General features: G+C 42.3%; 1 protein-coding gene across 1 annotated transcript; it reads left to right on the top strand.

The window, feature by feature from the left end:
- Nucleotides 1-14,456: 14,456 nt before the first annotated feature.
- On the top strand, nt 14,457-15,036 carry LOC125519512 (zinc finger protein ZAT9-like). Its single transcript, XM_048684300.1, has one exon. The coding sequence runs from the start codon at nt 14,509-14,511 to the stop codon at nt 15,034-15,036; it is 528 nt and encodes a 175-aa protein (XP_048540257.1). The 5' UTR covers nt 14,457-14,508.
- Nucleotides 15,037-22,980: the final 7,944 nt, after the last annotated feature.

Below are 22,980 nucleotides of genomic sequence, written 5' to 3'. Positions count from 1 at the left end.
CTAGGGTTTACTGTTCACGCGCGGATCTGGATCTGGGCTCGCCGGGGCACGGACGCCGAGGATCACCGGAGAGGCGCGGGGCTCGCCGGGGAGAGGGGCCGCGGCCGGGGTTTCGGCCGGCGACGAGGGGGCGGCGAGGAGGCGGCGAAGGCGGCGGTGGTCCGGGCGGCGAGGGACTCGGCGGCGGGGACGGCGAGCGTGGGGCGGCGGCCACCGGCCGGAGTCGGCGAGGAGCGCGGTGGCCGGCCGGCTATGGCGCGCGGCGGCGGCGGCCGTCGCTGGAGAAGAAGGCGGTGGGGAGGCGGCGAAGGCGCGGTGGCTGGATGGGCCGCGGGGGCCGGCGCTGGGCCTCGGTCCCGCGTCGTTGGCGGCGGCGATCTGGTCCCGCGGGGACATGTGGCGGCCCGGGATTGGCGGAGGCGGGCGGCGGCGGACGTGTCCGGCCAGGGGCGGATGTGTCCGTCGGCGGGATGATGTTTTTTTTTGAGGAGGACGGGGAGAAATCTGAGATTTGGAATGGGGGGTGTATATATAGGCATAGAGGGAGCTAGGAGAGTCCAAATGAGGTGCGGTTTTCGCCCACGCGATCGTGATCGAACGCTCTAGGACATGGAGCAGAGATTGGTGGGTTTTGGGCCAAATTTGAGGGGTGTTGGGATGCAACACACACGAGGCCTTTTCGGTCCCTCGGTTAACCGTAGGAGTATCAAACGAAGTCCAAATGAACCGAAACTTGACAGGCGGTCTACCGGTAGTAAACCAAGGCCGCATGGCAAGTCTCGGTCCAGTCCGGAAATGTTTGAACCCCACACACAAAAGAAAGCTAGAAATGGCCACCGGAGGAGAACGAAGCGCCGGAATGCAAAACGGACAACGGGGAAAATGCTCGGATGCATGAGATGAACATGTATGCAAATGCAATGCACGAGATGACATGATATGAGATGCACGAAAAAGAAAACAACACACGGAGACAAAGACCCGAACCCGAGAAATAAATATAACTTAGCGCCGGAGACGGCAAGAGTTGGATACAAATATGGAAAGTATATCTGGGGCGTTACAATTATGCTAGAGTAATAATTCAATCACAATTTCAAGTATGAATAAACTTCATTGAAAACTAACAAACTATAATATCAGTCATTGGAGCAATTGCAATTTATCATAACATAGGAAAGAGTCAATATAAGAGCTTTTCAGCAAGTCCACATACTCAACTATCATATAGTCTTTCACAATTGCTGACACTCACGCAATACTTATGGGTATGGAGTTTTAATGGACACAGAGAAAGATAGGGCTTATAGTTTTGCCTCCCAACATTTTACCTCAAGGGTAATGTCAACAATAATAGTTCATGAAAACTCACATCCAATTAGCCATATATACAGGATCTTTCCAACATACTGTGCTTGCCAAAGAATAAAATGTAAAAAGGAAGGGTGAAGATCACCATGACTCTTATGCAATGTAGGAGATAAAAGTAAAAGATAGGCCCTTCGCAGAGGGAAGCAGAGGTTGTCATGCCTTTTATGGTTGGATGCAAAATCTTAATGCGAAAGAACGTCACTTTATATTGCCACTTGTGATATGGACCTTTATTATGCAGTCTGTTGCTTTTATTTCTTCCATATCACACGATCGTATAAAGCTTATTTCTCCCACACTAATAAGTCATACATATTTAGAGAGCAATTTTTATTGCTTGCACCGATGACAACTTACTTGAAGGATCTTACTCAATCCATAGGTAGATATGGTGGACTCTCATGGCAAAACTGGTTTAAGGGTATTTGGAAGCACAAGTAGTATCTCTACTTGGTGCGAAGAATTTGGCTAGCATGAGGGGGAAAGGCAAGCTCAATCATGTTGGATGATCCAAGACAATATAATTTATCTCAGATGTAAGAAAACATAACCCATTATGTTGTCTTCCTTGTCCAACGTCAACTCTTTAGCATGTCATATTTTAATGAGTGCTCACAATCATAAAAGATGTCCAAGATAGTATATTTATATGTGAAGACCTCTCTTTCTTTATTACTTCCTATTAATTGCAACGATGACCAAAACTATGTTTGTCAACTCTCAACAACTTTTATTCATCATACTTTTCTATGTGAGCTCATTACTCTCCATAAGATCCATATGATCTCTTTGTTTCTTTTTATTCTTTCTCTTTTCTTTTATTCACTCAAGATCATGGCAAAATAATCAAGCCCTTGACTCAACACTAATCTTTATTATATATAGCTCACGGACTCGATTACATAGAAGGATCATAAAGCAAAACTCACAACTAGATCATACTAAAAGCTTTTATTCTACTAGATCAAGATATTACCAAAAGGATCGAACTAAGAAAAGCGGTAAAGATAAAAGTGATGGTGATACGATACGGGCACTCCCCCAAGCTTGGCAGTTGCCAAGGGGAGTGCCCATACCAGATACTCAATTCTTCTTTGTTGGTGAAGAAGATGGTTTTGTTGATGGCGTAGGCTTCTTCCTTAATTTGCACTTGAGGACAGAATTTTGGTCCCTTAGGTCCTCGATCTCCTGCTCCAGGCTCAGTATCTTTTTGCATAGTTCCTGTTTGTTTTCCTGCAAGAGGCGAAAAGGGATAAACTCGATCTTAGGTTTCTTTACTCTATCGGGAGGCTTGACTTTTTGAACTCCACATGCATGTCCCCAGGTTGAGGTAGTGGGACTTCATCTTCATCTGAGCTCGTCTCCTCCTTTCCCTTAGGTTCATAGTCCTCTTCTTCTTCCGTAGTCCAACCACAATGCTCCACATCCCCATAGACTTTAGGATCTGCAAGGTAATCAGCCACATAGCTCTCTCCTTCCGAATCCTGGGACGACATGTTGCTCAAATCTGCAGCAGGACAGCTCGAAACAAAGACAGAGATATTTTGCGTGATACGGGAGTCAAAACCCCCGGGAGGTTATATAATGAATTTTTACCGACCAAAATACGTGTCCTGTAAGAAAACGGAGTCCGGAGAGCACACGAGGTGCCCACGAGGTAGGGGGCGCGCCCAGGGGGTAGGGCGCACCCTCCAGCCTCGTGGAGCCCTCGTGTCCTTCCCGGACTGCTACTTATTTTTCTATTTTTCTAAATATTCCAAAACGGAGAAATATTGCCTTAAAAACTGTTCTGGAGTCGGTTTACTTACCGTACCACATACCTATTCCTTTTCGGAGTCTGAAACATTCCGGAAATTGTCCCTTATGAATTCCTCCGGGATTACGATTTCAATAACATTGGTTTCAACATTTATGGGATTACCTGAAATATAATGTTTGATTCTTTGACCGTTTACCACCTTAGGATTGGTGCCTTCGAAGTTGCTGATTTTTATGGCACCAGAACGGTAGACCTCCTCGATAACGTAAGGACCTTCCCATTTAGAGAGAAGCATTCCTGCAAAAAATCTTAAACGAGAGTTGTATAGCAATACATTTTCACCTACATTGAACTCACGCTTTTGTATCCTTTTGTCATGCCATCTTTTAAGTTTTTCTTTAAACAACTTGGCATTTTCGTAGGCCTGGGTTCTCCATTCATCAAGTGAGCTAATATCAAATAACCTCTTTTCACCGGCAAGTTTAAAATCATAATTAAGTTCTTTAATATCCCAATAAGCCTTGTGTTCTAGTTCGAGAGGTAAGTGACATTCTTTTCCATAGACCATTTTATACGGAGACATAACCATAGGATATTTATATGCAATTCTATAGGCCCATAATGCATCATCTAGTTTCTTGGACCAATTCTTTCTAAACCTATTGACAGTCTTTTGCAAAATTAATTTGAGTTCTCTATTACTCAATTCTACTTGACCACTAGACTGAGGGTGATAAGGGGATGCAATTATATGATTAACACCATATTTAGCAAGCATTTTACGGAAAGCACCATCAATAAAATGTGAACCACCATCAGTCATTAAATATCTAGGGACTCCAAACCTTGGAAAGATAACTTCTTTAAGCATTTTAATAGAAGTGTTATGATCAGCATTACTAGTTGGAATAGCTTCTACCCACTTAGTAACATAATCAATAGCAACTAAAATATGTGTATAACCATTAGAGGAAGGAGAAGGTCCCATATAGTCAAAGCCCCAAACATCAAATGGTTCAATAACAAGTGAATAATTCATAGGCATTTCTTGACGTCTACTAATATTACCAATACTTTGACATTCATCACAAGATAACAAAAAATTACGGGCATCATTGAAGAGAGTAGGCCAATAAAAACCAGATTGCAGTACCTTATGTGCAGTTCTATCTCCAGCATGGTGTCCTCCGTAAGCTTTGGAGTGACACTTGCGTAGGATCTGTTCCTGTTCATGCTCAGGTACACAACGTCTAATAACACCATCTACTCCTTTATAAAGATGTGGGTCATCCCAAAAGTAATGCCTCAAATCATAAAAGAACTTTTTCTTTTGCTGGTATGTGAAACTAGGTGGTATAAACTTAGCAACAATGTAATTAGCATAATCAGCATACCATGGAGCAGTATGAGAAGTATTTATGACATTTAATTGCTCATCAGGAAAGCTATCATCAATAGGTAGTGGGTCATCAAGCACATTTTCTAACCTAGACAAGTTGTCTGCAACGGGGTTCTCAGCTCCTTTTCTATCAACAATATGTACATCAAATTCTTGTAGCAAGAGAACCCATCTAATAAGTGTAGGTTTAGCATCTTTCTTTTCCATAATATATTTAATAGCAGCATGATCAGTGTGAATAGTTACTTTAGAATCAACAATATAAGGTCTAAACTTATCATAGGCAAATACAACTGCTAAGAATTCTTTTTCAGTAGTAGCATAATTTCATTGAGCATTGTCTAGAGTTTTACTAGCATATTGAATAACATTTAGTTTCTTATCAACTCTTTGTCCTAGAACAGGACCTATAGCATAATCACTAGCATCACACATAATTTCAAAGGGTAAATTCCAATCAGGTGGCTGAACAATAGGTACAGAGATCAATGCTTTCTTAAGTATTTCAAATGCTTCTACACAATCATCATCAAAGCCAAATGGTATATCTTTTTGTAATAAATTAGTTAGAGGCCAAGAGATTTTTGAGAAGTCCTTGATGAACCTCCTATAAAAACCAGCATGACCAAGGAAACTTCTTATACCTTTGATGTCCTTGGGACATGGCATCTTTTCAATAGCATCAACCTTGGCTTTATCAACTTCAATACCTCTTTCAGAAACTTTATGCCCCAAGACAGTACCTTCATTAACCATAAAGTGGCACTTTTCCCAATTCAAGAAAAGATTAGTTTCTTCACATCTCTGCAAAACTCGACCAAGGTTGCTCAAGCAATCATCAAAAGAAGATCCATAGACGGAAAAGTCGTCCATGAAAACCTCACAAATCTTTTCACAAAAGTCAGAGAATATAGCCATCATGCATCTTTGAAAGGTAGCAGGTGCATTACATAAACCAAAAGGCATACGTCTATAAGCAAAAGTACCAAAAGTGCATGTAAAAGTAGTCTTTGATTGATCTTTGGCTGACACAGGTATTTGAGAGAAACTAGAATAACCATCTAGAAAACAAAAATGTGTATGTTTGGATAATCTTTCTAGCATTTGATCGATAAAAGGTAAGGGGTAATGATCTTTTTTAGTAGCCTTATTTAATTTGCGGAAATCAATTACCATCCTATAACCAGTAATAATTCTTTGAGGAATCAATTCATCCTTATCATTAGGAACAACAGTAATACCTCCCTTCTTAGGGACACAATGGACATGACTTACCCACTTACTATCAGCAACGGGATAAATTATACCTGCCTCAAGGAGCTTTAGTATCTCCTTTCTTACCACTTCTTTCATTTTAGGATTCAGACGGCGTTGATGATCATGAACTGGTTTAGCATCTTCTTCCAAATTAATTTTATGTTGACATAGAGTGATACTAATGCCCTTAAGATCATCAAGAGTATACCCAATAGCAGTATGGTGCTTCTTCAGAGTTTTCAATAATCTCTCTTCTTCATGTTCTGAAAGGTTAGCACTAGTAATAATAGGATATATCTTTTTCGCATCAAGATATAAGCATATTTAAGAGTGTCAGGTAACGGCTTAAGATCAAACACAGGATCACCCTTGGGTGGAGGAGGATCCCCTAGGATTTCAACAGGTAAATTGTTTTTCAGAATAGGTTCCTGTTTAAAGAATACTTCATCTAATTCCCTTCTTTCATTCATAAACATATCATTTTCATGGTCTAGCAAATATTGTTCTAAAGAATCACTAGGAGGTATGGCAATAGAAGCAAGACCAATAATTTCATCCTTACTAGGTAATTCTTCTTCATGGTGTTGTCTACTAAATTTAGAAAAATTAAATTCATGTGTCATATCATCTAAACCGACAGTAACAACATCCCTTTTGCAATCTATGGTAGCATTAACAGTATTTAAGAAGGGTCTACCAAATATAATTTGACAAAAGCTATCTTGTGGGGAACCAAGAACAAGAAAATCAGTAGGATATTTAGTTTTCCCACACAAGACTTCAACATCTCTAACAATTCCCATTGGTGAAATAGTGTCTCTATTAGCAAGTTTAATTGTAACATCAATATCTTCCATCTCAGCAGGTGCAATATCATGCATAACTTCTTAGTATAAGTCCATAGGTATTGCACTAGCACTAGCACCCATATCACATAAGCCATGATAACAATGATCTCCTATTTTAACAATAATAACAGGCATGCCTACCATAGTTCTAGGTTTATATTTATCACGGCGTTTAGCAATTCTAGCAGTTTCATTACAAAAATAAATAACATGCCCATCTATATTATCAGACAAGAGATCTTTAAAAATAGCAATATTAGGTTCAATTTTAACTTGCTCAGGAGGTGTATATGTTTTAATATTGCTTTTACGAACTACAGTTGAAGCTTTAGCATGATCCTATATCCTAACAGGGAAAGGTGGTTTCTCAACATAAGAAGTAGGAACAATAGGATCATTATAAGTAATAGTCTTTTCTTCAACTTTAATAGGTGCGGCTACTTTTACTTCTATGGGAGGATGATATTTAAACCACTTCTCCTTGGGGAGATCAACATAAGCAGCAAAAGATTCACAGAAAGAAGCTACTATCTCAGAGTCAAGTCCATATTTAGTGCTAAATTTACGAAAAATATCAGTATCCATAAAAGATTTAACACAGTCAAAACTAGGTGTCATACCTGACTCCTTACCATTGTCAAGGTCCCAATCTTCGGAGTTGCGTTTAATTCTTTCCAATAAATCCCATTTTAATTCAATAGTCTTCATCATAAAAGAGCCAGCACAAGAAGTATCAAGCATGGTGCGATTCTTACCAGAAAGCCGAGCATAAAATTTTTGAATAATCATTTCTCTTGAGAGCTCATGATTGGGGCATGAATATAACATTGACTTAAGCCTCCCCCAAGCTTGAGCAATGCTTTCTCCTTCACGAGGCAAAAAATTATATATATAATTGCGATCACGATGAACAAGATGCATAGGATAAAACTTTTGATGAAATTCCAATTTCAATCGTTTGTAGTTCCAAGACTCCATATCATCACATAGCCTATACCATGTCGATGCATCTCCCCTCAAAGATAAAGGGAAGACCTTCTTCTTAACAACATCTCCAGGTACACCTGCAAGCTTAAATAATCCACAAACTTCATCCACATATATTAGATGCTCAACAGGATGTTTTGTTCCATCTCCTAAAAAAGGATTAGGTAGCAGTTTTTCTACCATACCCAAAGGAATTTCAAAGCAAGCATTTTCATTTTCAGTAGGTTCAATAGGTTGAGGAGCAACTCTTTGCTCTACTGGTCGGGGTGAAGATACCCCGAACAAGCCCCTCAGAGGATTACTTTCCATAGTAACAAGTGACAGTAAATTTCAGCACACTACATAAATTTTTCCTTACCAAATTCCACCTACCAAGGCGCTTCACTCCCCGGCAACGGCGCCAGAAAAGAGTCTTGATGACCCACAAGTATAGGGGATCTATCGTAGTCCTTTTGATAAGTAAGAGTGTCGAACCCAACGAGGAGCAGAAGAAAATGATAAGCGGTTTCCAGCAAGGTATTCTCTGAAGTACTGAAATAAGTGGTAACAGATAATTTGTAATGAGGAACAAGTAACAAAAGTAAATAAGGTGCAGCAAGGTGGCCCAATCCTTTTTGTAGCAAAGGACAAGCCTGGACAAACTCTTATATGATGTAAAGCGCTCCCGAGGACACATGGGAATATCGTCAAGCTAGTTTTCATAACGTTCATATGATTCGCGTTCGGTACTTTGATAATTTGGCATGCGGGTGGACCGGTGCTTGGGTGCTGCCCTTACTTGGACAAGCATCCCACTTATGATTAACCTCTATTGCAAGCATCCGCAAATACAACAAAAGTATTAAGGTAAACCTAACCATAGCATGAAACATATGGATCGAAATCAGCCCCTTACGAAGCAACACATAAACTAGGGTTTAAGCTTCTGTCACTCTAGCAACCCATCATCTACTTATTACTTCCCAATGCCTTCCTCTAGGACCAAATAATGGTGAAGTGTCATGTAGTCGACGTTCACATAACACCACTAGAGGAGAGACAACATACATCTCATAAAAAAATCGAACGAATACCAAATTCACATGACTACTAATAGTAAGACTTCTCACATGTCCTCAGGAACAAAAGTAACCACTCACAAAGCATAAACATGTTCTGTGCATATAGGATCTGAACATTTGATCTTCCACCAATTAAACCAACTAGCATCAACTACAAGTAGTAATTAACACTACTAGCAACCTACTAGCACCAATCCCGGACTTGAAGACAAGAATTGGATACAAGAGATGAACTAGGATTTTGAGATGAGATGGTGCTGATGAAGATGTTGATGGAGATTGCCCTCTCCCGATGAGAGGAGCGTTGGTGATGACGATGGCGATGATTTCCCCCTCTGGGAGGGAAGTTTCCCCGGCAGAACAGCCCCGCTAGAACCCTAGATTGGTTCCGCCAAAGTTCCTCCTCGTGGCGGCGGAGTTTCGTCTGAGAAGATGGCTTATCATTATTTTCCCATCGAAAGAGTCCATATAGCAGAAGATGGTCACTGGAGGGTCACCAGGGGGCCCACGAGGTAGGGGGCGCGCCCAGGGGGGTAGGGCGCGCCCCCCACCCTCGTGGGCAGGGTGGCCCCCTGGTGAAGTTCTTGCGCTCAATGTTTTTATATATTTGGAAAAAAATCATCCGTGAAGTTTCAGGTCTTTTGGAGTTGTGCAGAATAGGTCTCTAATATTTGCTCCTTTTCGAGCCAGAATCCCAACTGCCGGCATTCTCCCTCTTTATGTAAACCTTGTAAAATAAGAGAGAATAGGCATAAGTATTGTGACATAATGTGTAATAACAACCCATAATGCAATAAATATTGACATAAAAGCATGATGCAAAATGGACGTATCAGCCCCCCGCACGCTCATTTCTCTCAGTCGTCCCCCTCCACCCGACTCCGGCAGCTGCGGTTAGGGTTTCTCCTCCGCCACCGTGCGCGACCACCACCGTCGCCGAAGGTAATGCTCCTCCCCCCTCTCGCCGCCCCTCTGCTAGCTGCTCCTCCACCCTCTCGCTGCCCACTCTGTCGCTGCCCGCGAGCTCTGCCCAGGGGCCTTTGGCCGACTGCCCTTGATCCCCTTGCCGGCCTCTGTCATCGCCCCCTCTCATAGGAAAGTCACCGGCCTTCCCCTTGTCAGCACCCCTGACCGAGCTCACCATGCCATCCCCCCTCCTTGTCAGCACCCCCCGAGGGTTGCCCTACCTAGATGCAGCGAGGGCTTACAAATTTCATATGGATAACTAGATGCTTTTGTTTTTCTGTAATAAGTTATTTTTTGCAAAATGTAGGTGCCAATTTAGTTGAAATGCTTTGGTAGGTGGTACAAGTATTTAATTTGCAAGTGCTAAGTTAATCCCAATTAAATTTGCGACTTGTTTTTTTAATCAGTTATCTTAGGCAATAGGGGCCAAATGAGATGAAATGTGTCTTGGTAGGTGGTACCTTGATTTGGTAGATAACTTATTACAGATCTTAGGATTATACCTTTGGTAGGGGCCAAATAGTTTTTTTGGCGATAGGTGCCCCTGAAATTGCTTCTCGCGGAAGAATCTCTTCATCTAGAGATATTCTAGAAGGTGTTAGTAAGCTAATTGAGAACTTGTTGTCTGTGAGTCTTGTTGGATGATTTGGCATTGGCCTGCTAGCTGTTGGTTCTATTACAGAATGTGTTAGTAAGTTAATTGAGAGCTTGTTGTTTACTTTTTGGGATCGGGTTCCACTATGAAAATATAACTGAAGAAGAACCAAAAATATCACATGCTACTATTTTTCTTTCCTGTGAAGTGGATCGTTAATCCTTTGCTCATATTGCTTTAGGAAAATGGCGCCAGCACCACCATCACCATGTCGACTGTGCAAGTCAAGGTGCGCCAACAGCCTTGCATCTGGCAAGCTGTTCGGCATCTACTTCCAGCTGAGTTTCCGTCATGCGGCGGTAATAAATTAGATGAAATGTAACAACTATTTTATTTTTAGTGTTGGCATTACTGCATTGTATCATTTTGCTTTTTTTACACCGATCGTCCCATGCAATGTGAGGTTAAAATTCAAGAGATAATTCCTTATCTAACACTAGCTTAAAACTTTTTGCCCTATTTGACACTGGAAATATTTTTCTTCCTTATCTGACACCAATTCTAAAATTTGTTCCCTTTGTAACACTTCCGTCCATTTTGACTACACACGTGGCACCTGAAAAGACGATTTTACCCCTCATACAACTTGTGACAAAATTATTCACATTACCACAGAAACAACAACTTTTATCCTTAACTGAAGCATAATAGACTAATTCAAAGAGAGTTTTGATCTAGATTTTCACAGGGAAGTAAGAAGCATCTTTATAGAGAAATAATAAGCATTTTCACAGAACTACTTTTTTTGCGGGGGGCATTTAAACAGAACTCATAACCATTTTCACAGATACATAAATGCATGAATAGCCTGCAATGTGAACAATAGTGCATGCGCATTAGAGTTAAACCAGATCAATAATAGAGTAACTGAATTTTTTCAGATCCATAGCATTTTCAGAGAAATAAAGCATCACATAACAGACTAAGCCCTTTCCTGAGAGGTGGAAGAGGAGGACTCTGACTTGTCTTCGTAAGGGCTAGCACTGGTCAGTGAAGGTCCCGGCTTACGGAGCTATCTGTGGCCGCGGCAATGGGGAAGGCATGCAGCGGATGGAGTCAGGGGATCAGGAATATGTCCACCGGCGTCCGCAGGGACCCGAGCCCGCTGCAGCCGAGACACCGCCACCTGCCGAAGTCGCGCGCTGGCCCGACCCCTCCGCAGCCCCACCGTCGCCATCGCTCACCAACGCCGGATCCGGAGTAGCGCCGAGGTCAGGCCCTCCGCAGTCGCGCCCTGGCCGTCCTCCGCAGCACCGCTGCCATCCATTACCCGGAGTCGCCGTCGCAGTCACCGGCACATATAGGACTAGGAAGTTTGCCACCGCCGCCGATAGGGTTGGGAGAAAGGGACGAGAGGCGTGGGTCGGGAGAGAAGAGAGATGGCCGGTTCGGTCTATCTTGTTTTTTCCTTTTTCTCATGCTTATTATTACGTGCAGGGGGCATTTTCGTCCAGCTACAGAAAACTGACATCACTCCATGCATCTTTTAACGGTGTAGGCTAACAGAACTAACGGAAGTGTTAGAAAGGGAACAAAATTTACACTTGGGTGTTAGATAAGGAAGAAAAAAAATTCAGTGTTAAATAAGGAAACAACATTTAAAAGAGTGTTATATAAGGAAATTTCTCAAAATTCAATAAGCTAACAGGAGACACTGTGACATTTGAGGCTCCTGGGCAGGGGGCGTATACTATGGAGGTCGAGAAAGGACGCAATATGTCACAGATTGGAGGAGATGGATGGGCCCGTTTCCTCGCCCGCATGCGTCTTACTGGTGGTGAGTTGATCAACTTCTCCTTCAGAGCAGAAAGACCCAAGCTGGCTGTAATTTATCTCAACCTGGTGGAAGATGATGAAGATGACGAAGATAATGAAGACGACGAAGATGATGAAGATAATGAGGACCCACTCGATGAAGATGATGAGAACACACTTCGTGAAGCCATCATAGCTCAAAGAATGAGGCTGGGCGAGGAGGAGGTGTGCAAACTATAGGACATAATTCCGCCACGTGATGACTTTGTCGGGGTGCCATTCTTGACCCGCCAGACAAGTACCATGGTCGATCGGCATGAAATGGTATGTTATACTGACTGTAGTAATTTGATGATATATATATATATATATATATGTTTGTGTGTGTGTGTGTGTGTGTGTGTGTGTGTTACTATTCATCACCCAGGGTGCAGAATAAGTTATTCTTCACCCGAGGTAATCTTACGATCATTTCATAATTACGTTTGAAATTCAAATAGTTACATTTCTATTGATTCACTATGTAAAATTTGACATAAGAAAATAAAAATATAGGTCATAAGACAAGAAAATTTGCAGTTTATGTGTATTTTAGACTATGTTTTTACGTTTGTAATTTTACATAACATAAAATATTTTTTACGGCGATTATGTATTTTTTTACGGTCTCTTTTTGCGTCGGAAATAAGACAAAACTTACGGAACGTAAAATTACGGAGCATTGATGGTAAAATAAAGGGGGGTGAAGAATAACTATTCCTCACCCAGGGTGACGAATATATGCTTTATTGTTATACTTAATTGATAGTGTAGTACTGTGTCTTTTGATAGTGTAGAACTGTGTCTTTTGATAGTGTAGAAATCTATACTTAATAGAAATATATTTGCAAGAGTATGTGCGAGGCTATTTATTAATTGATATGTTTTTCTTATTCAGAAATTGCCAAAGAACCTATCTGTGAGTTGTGGTATTGAGCCTGATGAAGAAGGCTCAGCTGGACTACGCCTTACCGCAAGGGGCTCCGTCACCACCTGTACTTACCGCATGGACACAGACGGTCGCACACACTTAAACTCGGTTGGGTGAAAGAGATTCCTCGTTGGCAAGAATCTTTGTGTTGGACAGGCCATCCTAATTACTATCAGGAACACCCACCGCCCAAGCTTGAGGATGATGATCGTCGTCGATATCATCTAGCTAGAACTACATATGTGTGTGTGGCTATATCATCTAGAACTACATTTGATAATCGTTGTTGATATCATGTAGAACTACATATGATGATCGTCGTCGATATCATCTAGAACTATATATGATGATCGTCATCGATATCACGTTTGTACTGCTTGAGGATGCATATGATGATCGTTATCGAGTAATTTGGAACGGAGGTAGTACTACCTAGTACCTATAATGCTTTATGAAATTGATATCTAGTAGTACCTAGTATCTGGAAATTGCAGTTTATTGAAATTGAAACTGGGTAGGAAGCGGGGGAAAATGATGAAACACATAGCAGTAGCGCGGGGCTAGGAAAGCGCTACAACTAAGTAATAGTAGCGTGTTCTGGAAAAGCGATGCTGATATAGTCAATAGTAGTAGCGCGGGTGCAAACCGCACTACTACTAACAGTTAGCTGTAGCGCCTTATTGGTAGCGCGGCTGCCCGCGCTGCTGATAGCCTCAAAACCCACGCTACTACTAGGGAGTGGGGCTGGATGGGCATCCTCTCAAAAAGAACCGGTCCTCGATTGAACACGACTCTTTCCTTGGGAGAGAACAGCGATGGTATAAGATTTTTTTGATGGAAACCTACACCCGCGGAATCGGTTTGCTTTGCAGCAGAGCAACTGACATCCTGTTGACCTCTCAATGCAAATCGAAAACCGATCATGCTTTGCTTCCTCTAACCCTCAGCTAAACGGGCTGCGCGCCATGGAGAGGGAGGCCCATTTAACCTATAGGGTCCACTTTTTCCCCCGAAAAACTTCCGTCCAGAACTCTCGGCCTGCGAATCTGCACACGGTGGCCAGATGGCCATGCGAGAGTGGACCGCATATTAGAACCCTTCGCGATAGCAAGATTACATAGTCCGGCCGCCGAAAGCATGCTGGTCGTGAGAGGGTTAGGAGAGTGCCCAGTTTTAATAAACAGCCCACGGTTTTTGCAAAAACCAGCTTCTCAACCAGAAACTGAAATTGTAAAATATTTTGTCTCTATGTGAAACTACGCAAATGTTTCTTAGCAAAGCTTACAGTCTCCACACCGGCGACACTAATATGAATGAACTAGACAAACCGATACTACTCACCACGCGTACGGCCCACCTACTCACGGCTAGTACTCTCCACGCCTAGTGCAGCAGTCCCACGGTAGAGTGTGTTGTCGTCTTCGTCTACATACACAAATACAGAAACGGCAGCCACAACACACAACCCAGAACCCACAACATGATGACCGGATCGAGCTCCCGAGTGTTCATCATGCCCGGCGCCGGCCATGTCCACTACCTCGTCGCGGGAGGCTCCGGAGGAGGCGACGACCCCAGGTACCCCTGGACCTTCAAGTCCCTGCACGAGGTGGACGCCGTCGTCCCTGCCATCGCCCGTGGAGCACCGGTAGGGCCTGACGGGTGCCCCATCTGCTTCCGCACATTCGCCAGTGCCAAGGCCGTCCATAGCCACATGTGCAGCCACACGGACCGCAGCTGGCGCGGCATGGAGCCGCCCCGGGAGACACCCCTGGGCGAGCTCGGGCCGGACGGGCAGCGTTACCCGTACGTGTGCGACCGCTGCAAGTTTCCGTTCCAGACGCGGCAGGCGCTCGGCGGCCACCGCGCCAGCCACAATGGTAAGAAAGGCTGCTCCTGGCTCGAAAGAGAGGAGCTCGCCGCCGCCGAAGAAGCTCGGAAGCCCGTCGTGTTCGACGTTGATCTGAACCTTCCGGCTCCGGAGGCAGAGGAACATGAGGAGGAGTAGTAGGAGAGATGAACAGATCGATCGAGAAGCTTGCTAGTGTTCTCAGTTGACAGTTGTTCGAGCTGTGCTTGCGTGTGCTATATTTGGTGTTTAACTTCTATATATTTTATTCTGCCTTCTCTCTTTGACTTTGTGTTTCCAGACTTGGTGTGCAAATAGCTCTCGGTCCATCGATTCCCGCTCAATAGATAAATAAATGAAGACTGCAATCTGCAATTAAGCTGATTTGCTATATATGTGTGTCAGTTTGTGTTTGATACTTTGATGCATCTAGAACTAATTCTTCAGGCTATTTCATGTGATTCTTAGTTTCTTGAGCTGATTTATTTGGTGCTGTTTTATTTGACATTAGCCGATCTAAAATTAGATCTATAGGTTATTTGACATTAGCCGATCAATTAGTACCATGTGTCCAGCTTTAGCAATTTTATATCGTGACTTACAATTATTTAATGAGTTGCATTAATACACAGCTAGCTCAATATTACAAGCATCTACTCTCTGATTTCTCAACAGTTTGAAAGAGAATAACATGAGATTGTTTCTCCAGGTGTTGTGCCCATTTCATATAGATAGGGAAGGAGGAAAAGTGTCATAATGTATATGCATCAGATGAATGGATGATAAAAAGGTCGATCTAGTTCTAGTACTATACACGCATTAATTGTACTGTGATTTCCAAATCTTATCTTCACTGGCCGAAACCAAAAGTGGCTTTGCAAATAAGAATAGAAATAGTTTGTGTATTTATGTCTTCTAGGGAAACGTGAAGTGTGTCGCATGTTTACATACCATTCCCCAAGTTAATGATGGTATTCACAATGTATATATTGGAGATATCTTGGCATCATTGGAGTAATTAAAGCGCTCTTTTTCGACTCTAGCTACGCAATGAGAGTTTCCTTGTTTCGATATAGGAAATCAGAAGAACAATGGGGCCAAGAAATATTTCTGAAACAATAATATCCAAATATTCATGAAACAGAACAATGTATGTCGAATACAGCGTTATTGAAAACCAACATCGTTCCATTTTCAGCTGCATGGATATACATTTGTAATGCTAGTGCACTGCACAAATTGGACACAAAAACAACTGTCCGAATCCGACTCGGATTCGGATGTCTAATTCGACCATCAGAGATTCCCACACAGTGAAAGATCTGGACACGGATAAGAGTTTTGAATCCAGCACAATCCTAGAGGATTTGGTACGACTGAAAGGTAGATATGACAAGGATCAGTCAGACATGGATACAAGTGTAGAACATCGGGCTTATATTCATTTGATCATCCGACTTAATATTTTGAAGGAAGAACCTACCCATTAAAATATATATTTGTTACATATAAATTTACCTCTTATAGATATTGTGAAATAAATACCCAAGAAAAGTTTAGAATTATCTCACACTTGCTACTTAAAATAAACACAAAATTAATAATTGCTTGCTGTTAGAGAATACTGCTACACTAATGCTAGTTAGAGAATATCCACGTGACCCTCACCTACCATTTCCACACACTCATCATGTCTCCAGCTACAGAGTCCTAGTACCACCGAGGTGTGTCGGGCGTCATTGCCTTGCATGGATATAGAGATATAAACCACAGCCCATGATGATGAGCGGATCAACGTGACAGGCCTTCATAGGTCACTTGGATATGTAATTAGGTCGATCAACTGACAAATAAAGAGTGCTCTCTTGAGCAACAAATGCCAAACGGAGGCCTTAATTTTGAAATTTTCAAACCATGCTTTAACGTTTCAACAAATACACTTATACCCAGAGACATAGTGTACATGTGTCCAAATTTTCATAATGAAATAACGGCTAAACAAAATAACAAAATTGTAGTCATGAAATACACTAAAATGACAGCTAAATAAAATGATGGTATTTCATCATGAAATTTTACACACATATACATTACATCCTTGTGTACTTGACCATATGCACACACATGTCCAATGCAGTGTTACCTTGACTGCAGTGTCACGTTCATGCAAGATTCCACATTTTACATGCCCATGTTAATTGGGTTCCCAATATTATATAAGATCATGTTGAATATAACCTGTATGTGCACAATGTCATCTTCCTAGCTTCATTGGGAATATGTTCCCCCTTTTTAAAATAAATTACACAAAAATTCTGCAAAAAGGTTGCGTGCATCAATTGATGCAACAGCTAGAGGTGTAGCTGTGTTTTTAAAAAGGAAAAGGGTATTTTTACCAAATGGGGCAGCTTATGTATTAGGATTCAAATTTTAGTGCATGTACTGGACCCGGAGTGTTATGATTTTTTTTTTGTTTCCAAAAAAGACTTACTATAACGGACACCTCAATCCAAAAAGAATACCTACACTAGTATGTGGGTCGATACAGTATATCTTCACTCTTTTAAGAATGTGTTTCTTCACCGTTACCTCATTCAAAAGATGCTGCCATGCGGAGGATGTGGCAAGACTGAGCACCATATGAATAATAGCCGATTTGACAATCGGACTAATATCTCGCTATGCTCAACACCCTCACATTTATTGAAGCCAAGGACACCCCTATCCCTCCTTACCTTGCACCTCTCCAACATACCATTGGTGTTGAATTTGGGTCAAACGATACATTTTGCAAAGATGGCATTCACACATGTTGGACGAGGAACCAAAGACCAAGTGTCATTCTACAACAAAGCATTAAATACATCACATACTACATGACAACAGTTCAGACCATGGAGTCATATTTTATATGAAGAATTAATAGAAGAAATGGGTGAGAAAATACACTATGAAAGTTTTCCTTGTAGTCATGAAATAACTGGATATTTCCCATGTGTGTGCATCTCGTGTGCATTGTGGGGTGGTTCTACTAGGATGGAACTAGGTGGGAAACATGGCTGAGGTGGTGCGTAGGGAGAGGGTGCGCATAGATCGACAGAAAGATGCGGTCAACGGCACAAAAGACAAAGCGAGCTGGTGTGGAGCGGCAGCCGAGTGTGACGTTGTCGAGCAAGAAACCCGTGATGTTGGGCTAGGTCCAGGCGACATGTTCGGAGGGGGGTGGTACGGGTGTATTTGAGTGGGAGGCGGTTTCGCAGTGGTTGTGGGTCTTAGGCACAAGGGTACAAGGTAGGTCGTGGTCAAAGCTGGAAGTAGACCAGGCGAAAGGGCTCAAGAAGCGTGGGATTCATTGCGGGAGGCATGTGTGTATGTTTGTGTGTGATATAAACACAAGGTAAATAATCTTACTAAAAATTACCATAGGAGGTAACTTAACTTTTTGAGTTTGAAGATCCAGACACCGATACACAGGAAAAATTAAGAATTATGTCACACTTGATAAATGAAGAATTATGTCATCACAATTACAGAATGTTGCTACATTAATTCTAGTTTGTGGATATCGATATAACCCTCACATGCCATTTCCTACACACTCATCATGTCTCTAGCTATGACCAATTTTAGCATGCTACCTCTTACCTCCCGTTTTCATATGAGAGGTAAAAGTACTTAATAAATATGAGCCATTGATTTGATTAAGTAGTGGTTTGATCAACTCTCACCTTCTTATCTCCCATGTGAAAAGAGGGGGTAAGAGGGAGCACGTTAAAATTACTCCCTAGCTATATAGTTCGAGTACCACCAAGGTGTGTCAAGCGTCAGTGCCTTGCATGGATATAGAGACATTGAAAGCGCATGTTTACTCCTAGGGGGGTTTATCGGAGATTTTTAGAAATTCATCAAACTCTGAGGAATTTGACGAACATCAGAGTGAAGAAATAGAAATGCGAGGGAACTAAATCATCACAGGAACGAAAAGCATGCATACAAGATACATACAGGTGAAGAACATGCAATCATATAGGCATACAACCATGAGGAAGATGAACTGAAGAAATAAAATACAACATGACGAAAGTCTTCAGTTCAAGTTCTTCAAATTGTAGATCACAGATTCTTCAGCAACGGAATAATGTAAGGGAAGGGTGAGGAATTTGAAACCAGCTGGTTGGCAAAGTGAAGACACTGCGATTTGGTAGACCAATTCCAGTTGTTGTATCAACTGTACGTCTGGTTGGGGCGGCTGAGACAAACTCAGATGACATACAATCCTCACCGTATTCCTCTTGAGCTAAGGTCACTTAGACCTCGCCAATCACTCATGGTAAGTTTTCAAGGTAGACTTCCAAAACCTTCACAGACTTGTTCACCGGCACACCACAATGACTCTTGGGTGCTCAAAATGTGACGCCTAACCGTCTGGAAAATGTTAGTCTTGAAATGTAAAAGGTGTCATATTGCACGGATCAATCTCTTCAGTGATGCTCAATCACTTTGGCTCTTGGTTTTTTCCCACTTAGGATTCTCTCAAAGTCGTCAGAGGATGGGTTGCTCTCCAATAACAAGTGTCAAGTTCTCTCTGATCAGCCAACCAACAAGTGGTTGTGGGGGCGGCTATTTATAGCCAGGGCAACCCGACATGAATTGTCATAAATGCCCTTCTCTGATATGTCTATTGTGAAGATAAGGATCCACTCGACAGCTGGCTCGTGGCACAGCAACGGTCGGAATTTGAACTCTCAAATTCATCAGGGCACTCAATTTCCTCAGGCAGATCACACTGGCGAACTCCTAACTCCTCAGCCTGACCAAATTCATCAGCGACTAGATGAACTTTGTCACTGTCGCTAGCAAATGCGTCAGCTGTTCCAGAGATTTCTAAATGCTTCACTTGAAGCGACTTGTGTACGTATAGGTTTGAGCATCACTTTGCAAATGTGAACCATGATTCACCTAGACCCCCTTTAACAGTATGATTTTTCTTATGACTCAAATAAGAAGAAAGAAACTACAAAGACAATAGTCTTCACATCAATATCTTCAAAGGTCGTACCAATTTCATCACCAAAAATTTCACTTGAAGAAATTCATTTTTAGGGGTCATCTTCCATTTGTTAAACCAAATCTTCAAGGACTATATCTCCTGTGTACACTCACAAACACATTAGTCCCTCAACCTATTTGTCTTCAATACTCCAAAACCACTATGGGGGCACTTGTTGCACTTACAATCTCCCCATTTTTGGTGATTGATGGCAAATTGATTAGGTTTTCAATGGAAGTTAATAATTGAAGTGTAAATACAGAGTATGAGAAAATGTTTGTATAATTTCAAAAGAGCGTTCAAGTACTTTTTAAAATGTTCATGTAAATAAAATGTGTCATAGTTTTAAAAATATTCTTTCAGTTTTGAAAAAGTGTTCATGTAATTAAATGATGCGGTCATGTATATTGAAACCAGTCCTATAATTTTAGAAAGTGTTCACAACCTGTAAAGGAGTATTCATGGAACTTCAGAAGTGTTCACACATTTTAGTAAAAGGTTCACGTAATATTAAAAAAAGGTTTCACCTATTTAATATTTGCTCATGTAATTTTGAAAAGTGTAACCAAAACAAAACAGAACCGGCAAATGTCGGATGCAACAAAAAAAACGAATGCATACCATTTTGTCCAAGAACGTAGCCTGGAATGAGTAGGGGGATACATATCGCTACACTGTAGAGGGGGGCAAGTAGAAACTGCTTGTTGTTTTAACATTTAGGGTTCAAGGGTATAATTACAAAGTTTTCAATCCTGGGGGGGGGGGGGGGGATGGGCCCTGGATGGGCATACACTCAACATGAACCGGTCGTCGATAGACCATTACTCTTTTCTTGGGAGAGTACAACGATTGGTACCATGTTCTCTCGATGGAAACCTACACTGGCGGAATCCTGTTTTTTTTACAGCCGAGCGACTGACGTCCTATTTGACCTCTCAATGTAAACTATGACGGGTCTTAGCCAGGGACATAGCCTGGAACGAGCAGGGGGACATACATACAGCTAAACTTTAGAGGTGGGCCAAGTCGAAAATGTTTATTTTGTTAACATTTAAGGTTTAAGGGCATATGTACAGAGTTTTCAATCTTATCGGGGGGGGGGGGGGCACTGGATAGGCATCCTCTCAAAAATGTGTGTTTGTGTGAGGGGGTGGGGCTGGATGGGCATCCTCTCAAAAAGAACCGGTCCTCGATTGAACACGACTCTTTCCTTGGGTGAGACAGTGCCAAGAAGTATACTAGTGTCATGCTCGAGTACGACACTGAACTAGATGTCGATGTGCTTCGTGCTCGTGGAGACATCACCGGGCTGGACATCGCAACATACAACAAAAATACAAAAATTTACAATTAAAATAATACAAAACCAAAGATGACCAATATATATATATATATATGAAAACTACTCCAATTTAGTCAGATCTTCAGCCAGAAACCAATTACCAATTTTTTGAGACAACCTCACGAAGCTTTTTATTAAGTCGCCACAATGTTTACAGGGACGAAAGTAAGATCTCCGGGTTGGCCCAACCACACATGGCGGTCGATCCCGAGCGACAAAGCATGCTTCGCTAGGTTTTGAGCTTCAAATTAGAGCTCCGAAATTCATGGCTAAACTTGCAAAAATCAAAAACTAAAGAGTGGTTGCGGCGTTGAAGGGCGTGGCCCGCGACCTATCAAGATGGAGTAAGGATGTGGTGGGTGATACGGAGAAGAAACTAAAGGATGCCAAGCGTGAGTTGGAGAATTGTAGAAAGCAAGCTATCACACCGGAGAAGGTTGCTGAGGAGGTGAGATTATGGTGTTTGGTTGATCATTTGGAGGAAGTCATTGATATAAAGTGGAGGCAACAAGCTCACGATTGGTGGCTAAAGGAGGGGGATAGGAACACAAAGTTTTTCTTTAGATATGCCTCGGCGAGAAGGAAGGCCAATAGAATCCGAAGGCTTAGGAGGGAGGATGGAGTGGTGGTGGAGGAAGGAAGGGATCTCACTAACTATTTCATATCTTATTTTCAGGACCTGTTCACCTCGAATGGTAATGGCCAATATGATGAGCTTCTCCGGGCTGTTCTGGAGAAGGTAACGAGTGCTATGAATGAGAGCCTCACAACTGCATTCTCTGATATGGAAATCCAAGCTTCCCTTGATCAGATAGGGGACCTGAAAGCATCGGGGCCGGATGGTATGCTCGCGGTGGTCTTCAAGAAATAATGCCATTTGATGGGCAGGAACATCATTGAGGAGGTGAAACATGTCCTCGAGGGGGGTGAGATGCCGGCTGGATGGAATGATACCCATGTTGTGCTAATACCCAAGGTCAAAAACCCCTCAAGGATAAAGGACCTCCGACCCAGAAGTTTGCGTAATGTTCTGTATAAGATCATCTCTAAGGTAATGGCGAATCGACTAAAGCTCATACTGCCGTAGATCATCTCTGTCAATCAGAGTGCGTTTGTACCTGGACGACTGATAACTGACAATATCCTCATGTCCTATGAGATCTCACATTTCTTGATGAACAAACAAACTAGGAAGGAAGAGTTTGCAGCAGTCAAGGTGTACATGAGCAAAGCCTATGACCGGGTCGAGTGGGCCTTCCTGGAAGCAATGATGTATAAGCTTGGGTTCGCGAGCAGCTGGGTGAAGCTTGTAATGAAGTGTGTAACCTCGGTGAGGTACAGCATCAAAGTTAATGGAAAGCTATCCCAACAATTTGCGCCTTCAAGAGGGCTCCTATAGGGCTATCCGAGCTCGCCCTATCACTTTGCAATTTGTGCAGAGGGTTTGTCGACTTTGCTGAACGAGGCCCAGCAGTAAGGTAGATTTGGAGTTATACAGATTTGTCCGGGAGCTCCGTCTATCTCGCACCTGTTTTTTACTGATGACTCGGTGCTTCTCATGAGAGCGCGGACGGAGGAAGCCTTAGAACTTCAACGCATCCTACAGGTCTATGAGAGATGTTCGGGACAATGTGTAAATCATGAGAAATCTGCGGTGATGTTCAGTAAAAACTGCTCCCAGCAGACCAAAGGAAATGTGAAGGGGTCTTGG

The sequence above is a fragment of the Triticum urartu genome, chromosome 7 (assembly GCF_003073215.2).
Source record: "Triticum urartu cultivar G1812 chromosome 7, Tu2.1, whole genome shotgun sequence".
NCBI classification, from domain to species: Eukaryota; Viridiplantae; Streptophyta; class Magnoliopsida; order Poales; family Poaceae; genus Triticum; species Triticum urartu.
This window is presented reverse-complemented; position numbering and strand designations above follow the sequence as displayed.

Bases quoted from the DNA above. Each gene is read 5' to 3' on its own strand.
- LOC125519512 (XM_048684300.1), top strand. From the start codon at position 14,509: ATGATGACCGGATCGAGCTCCCGAGTGTTCATCATGCCCGGCGCCGGC.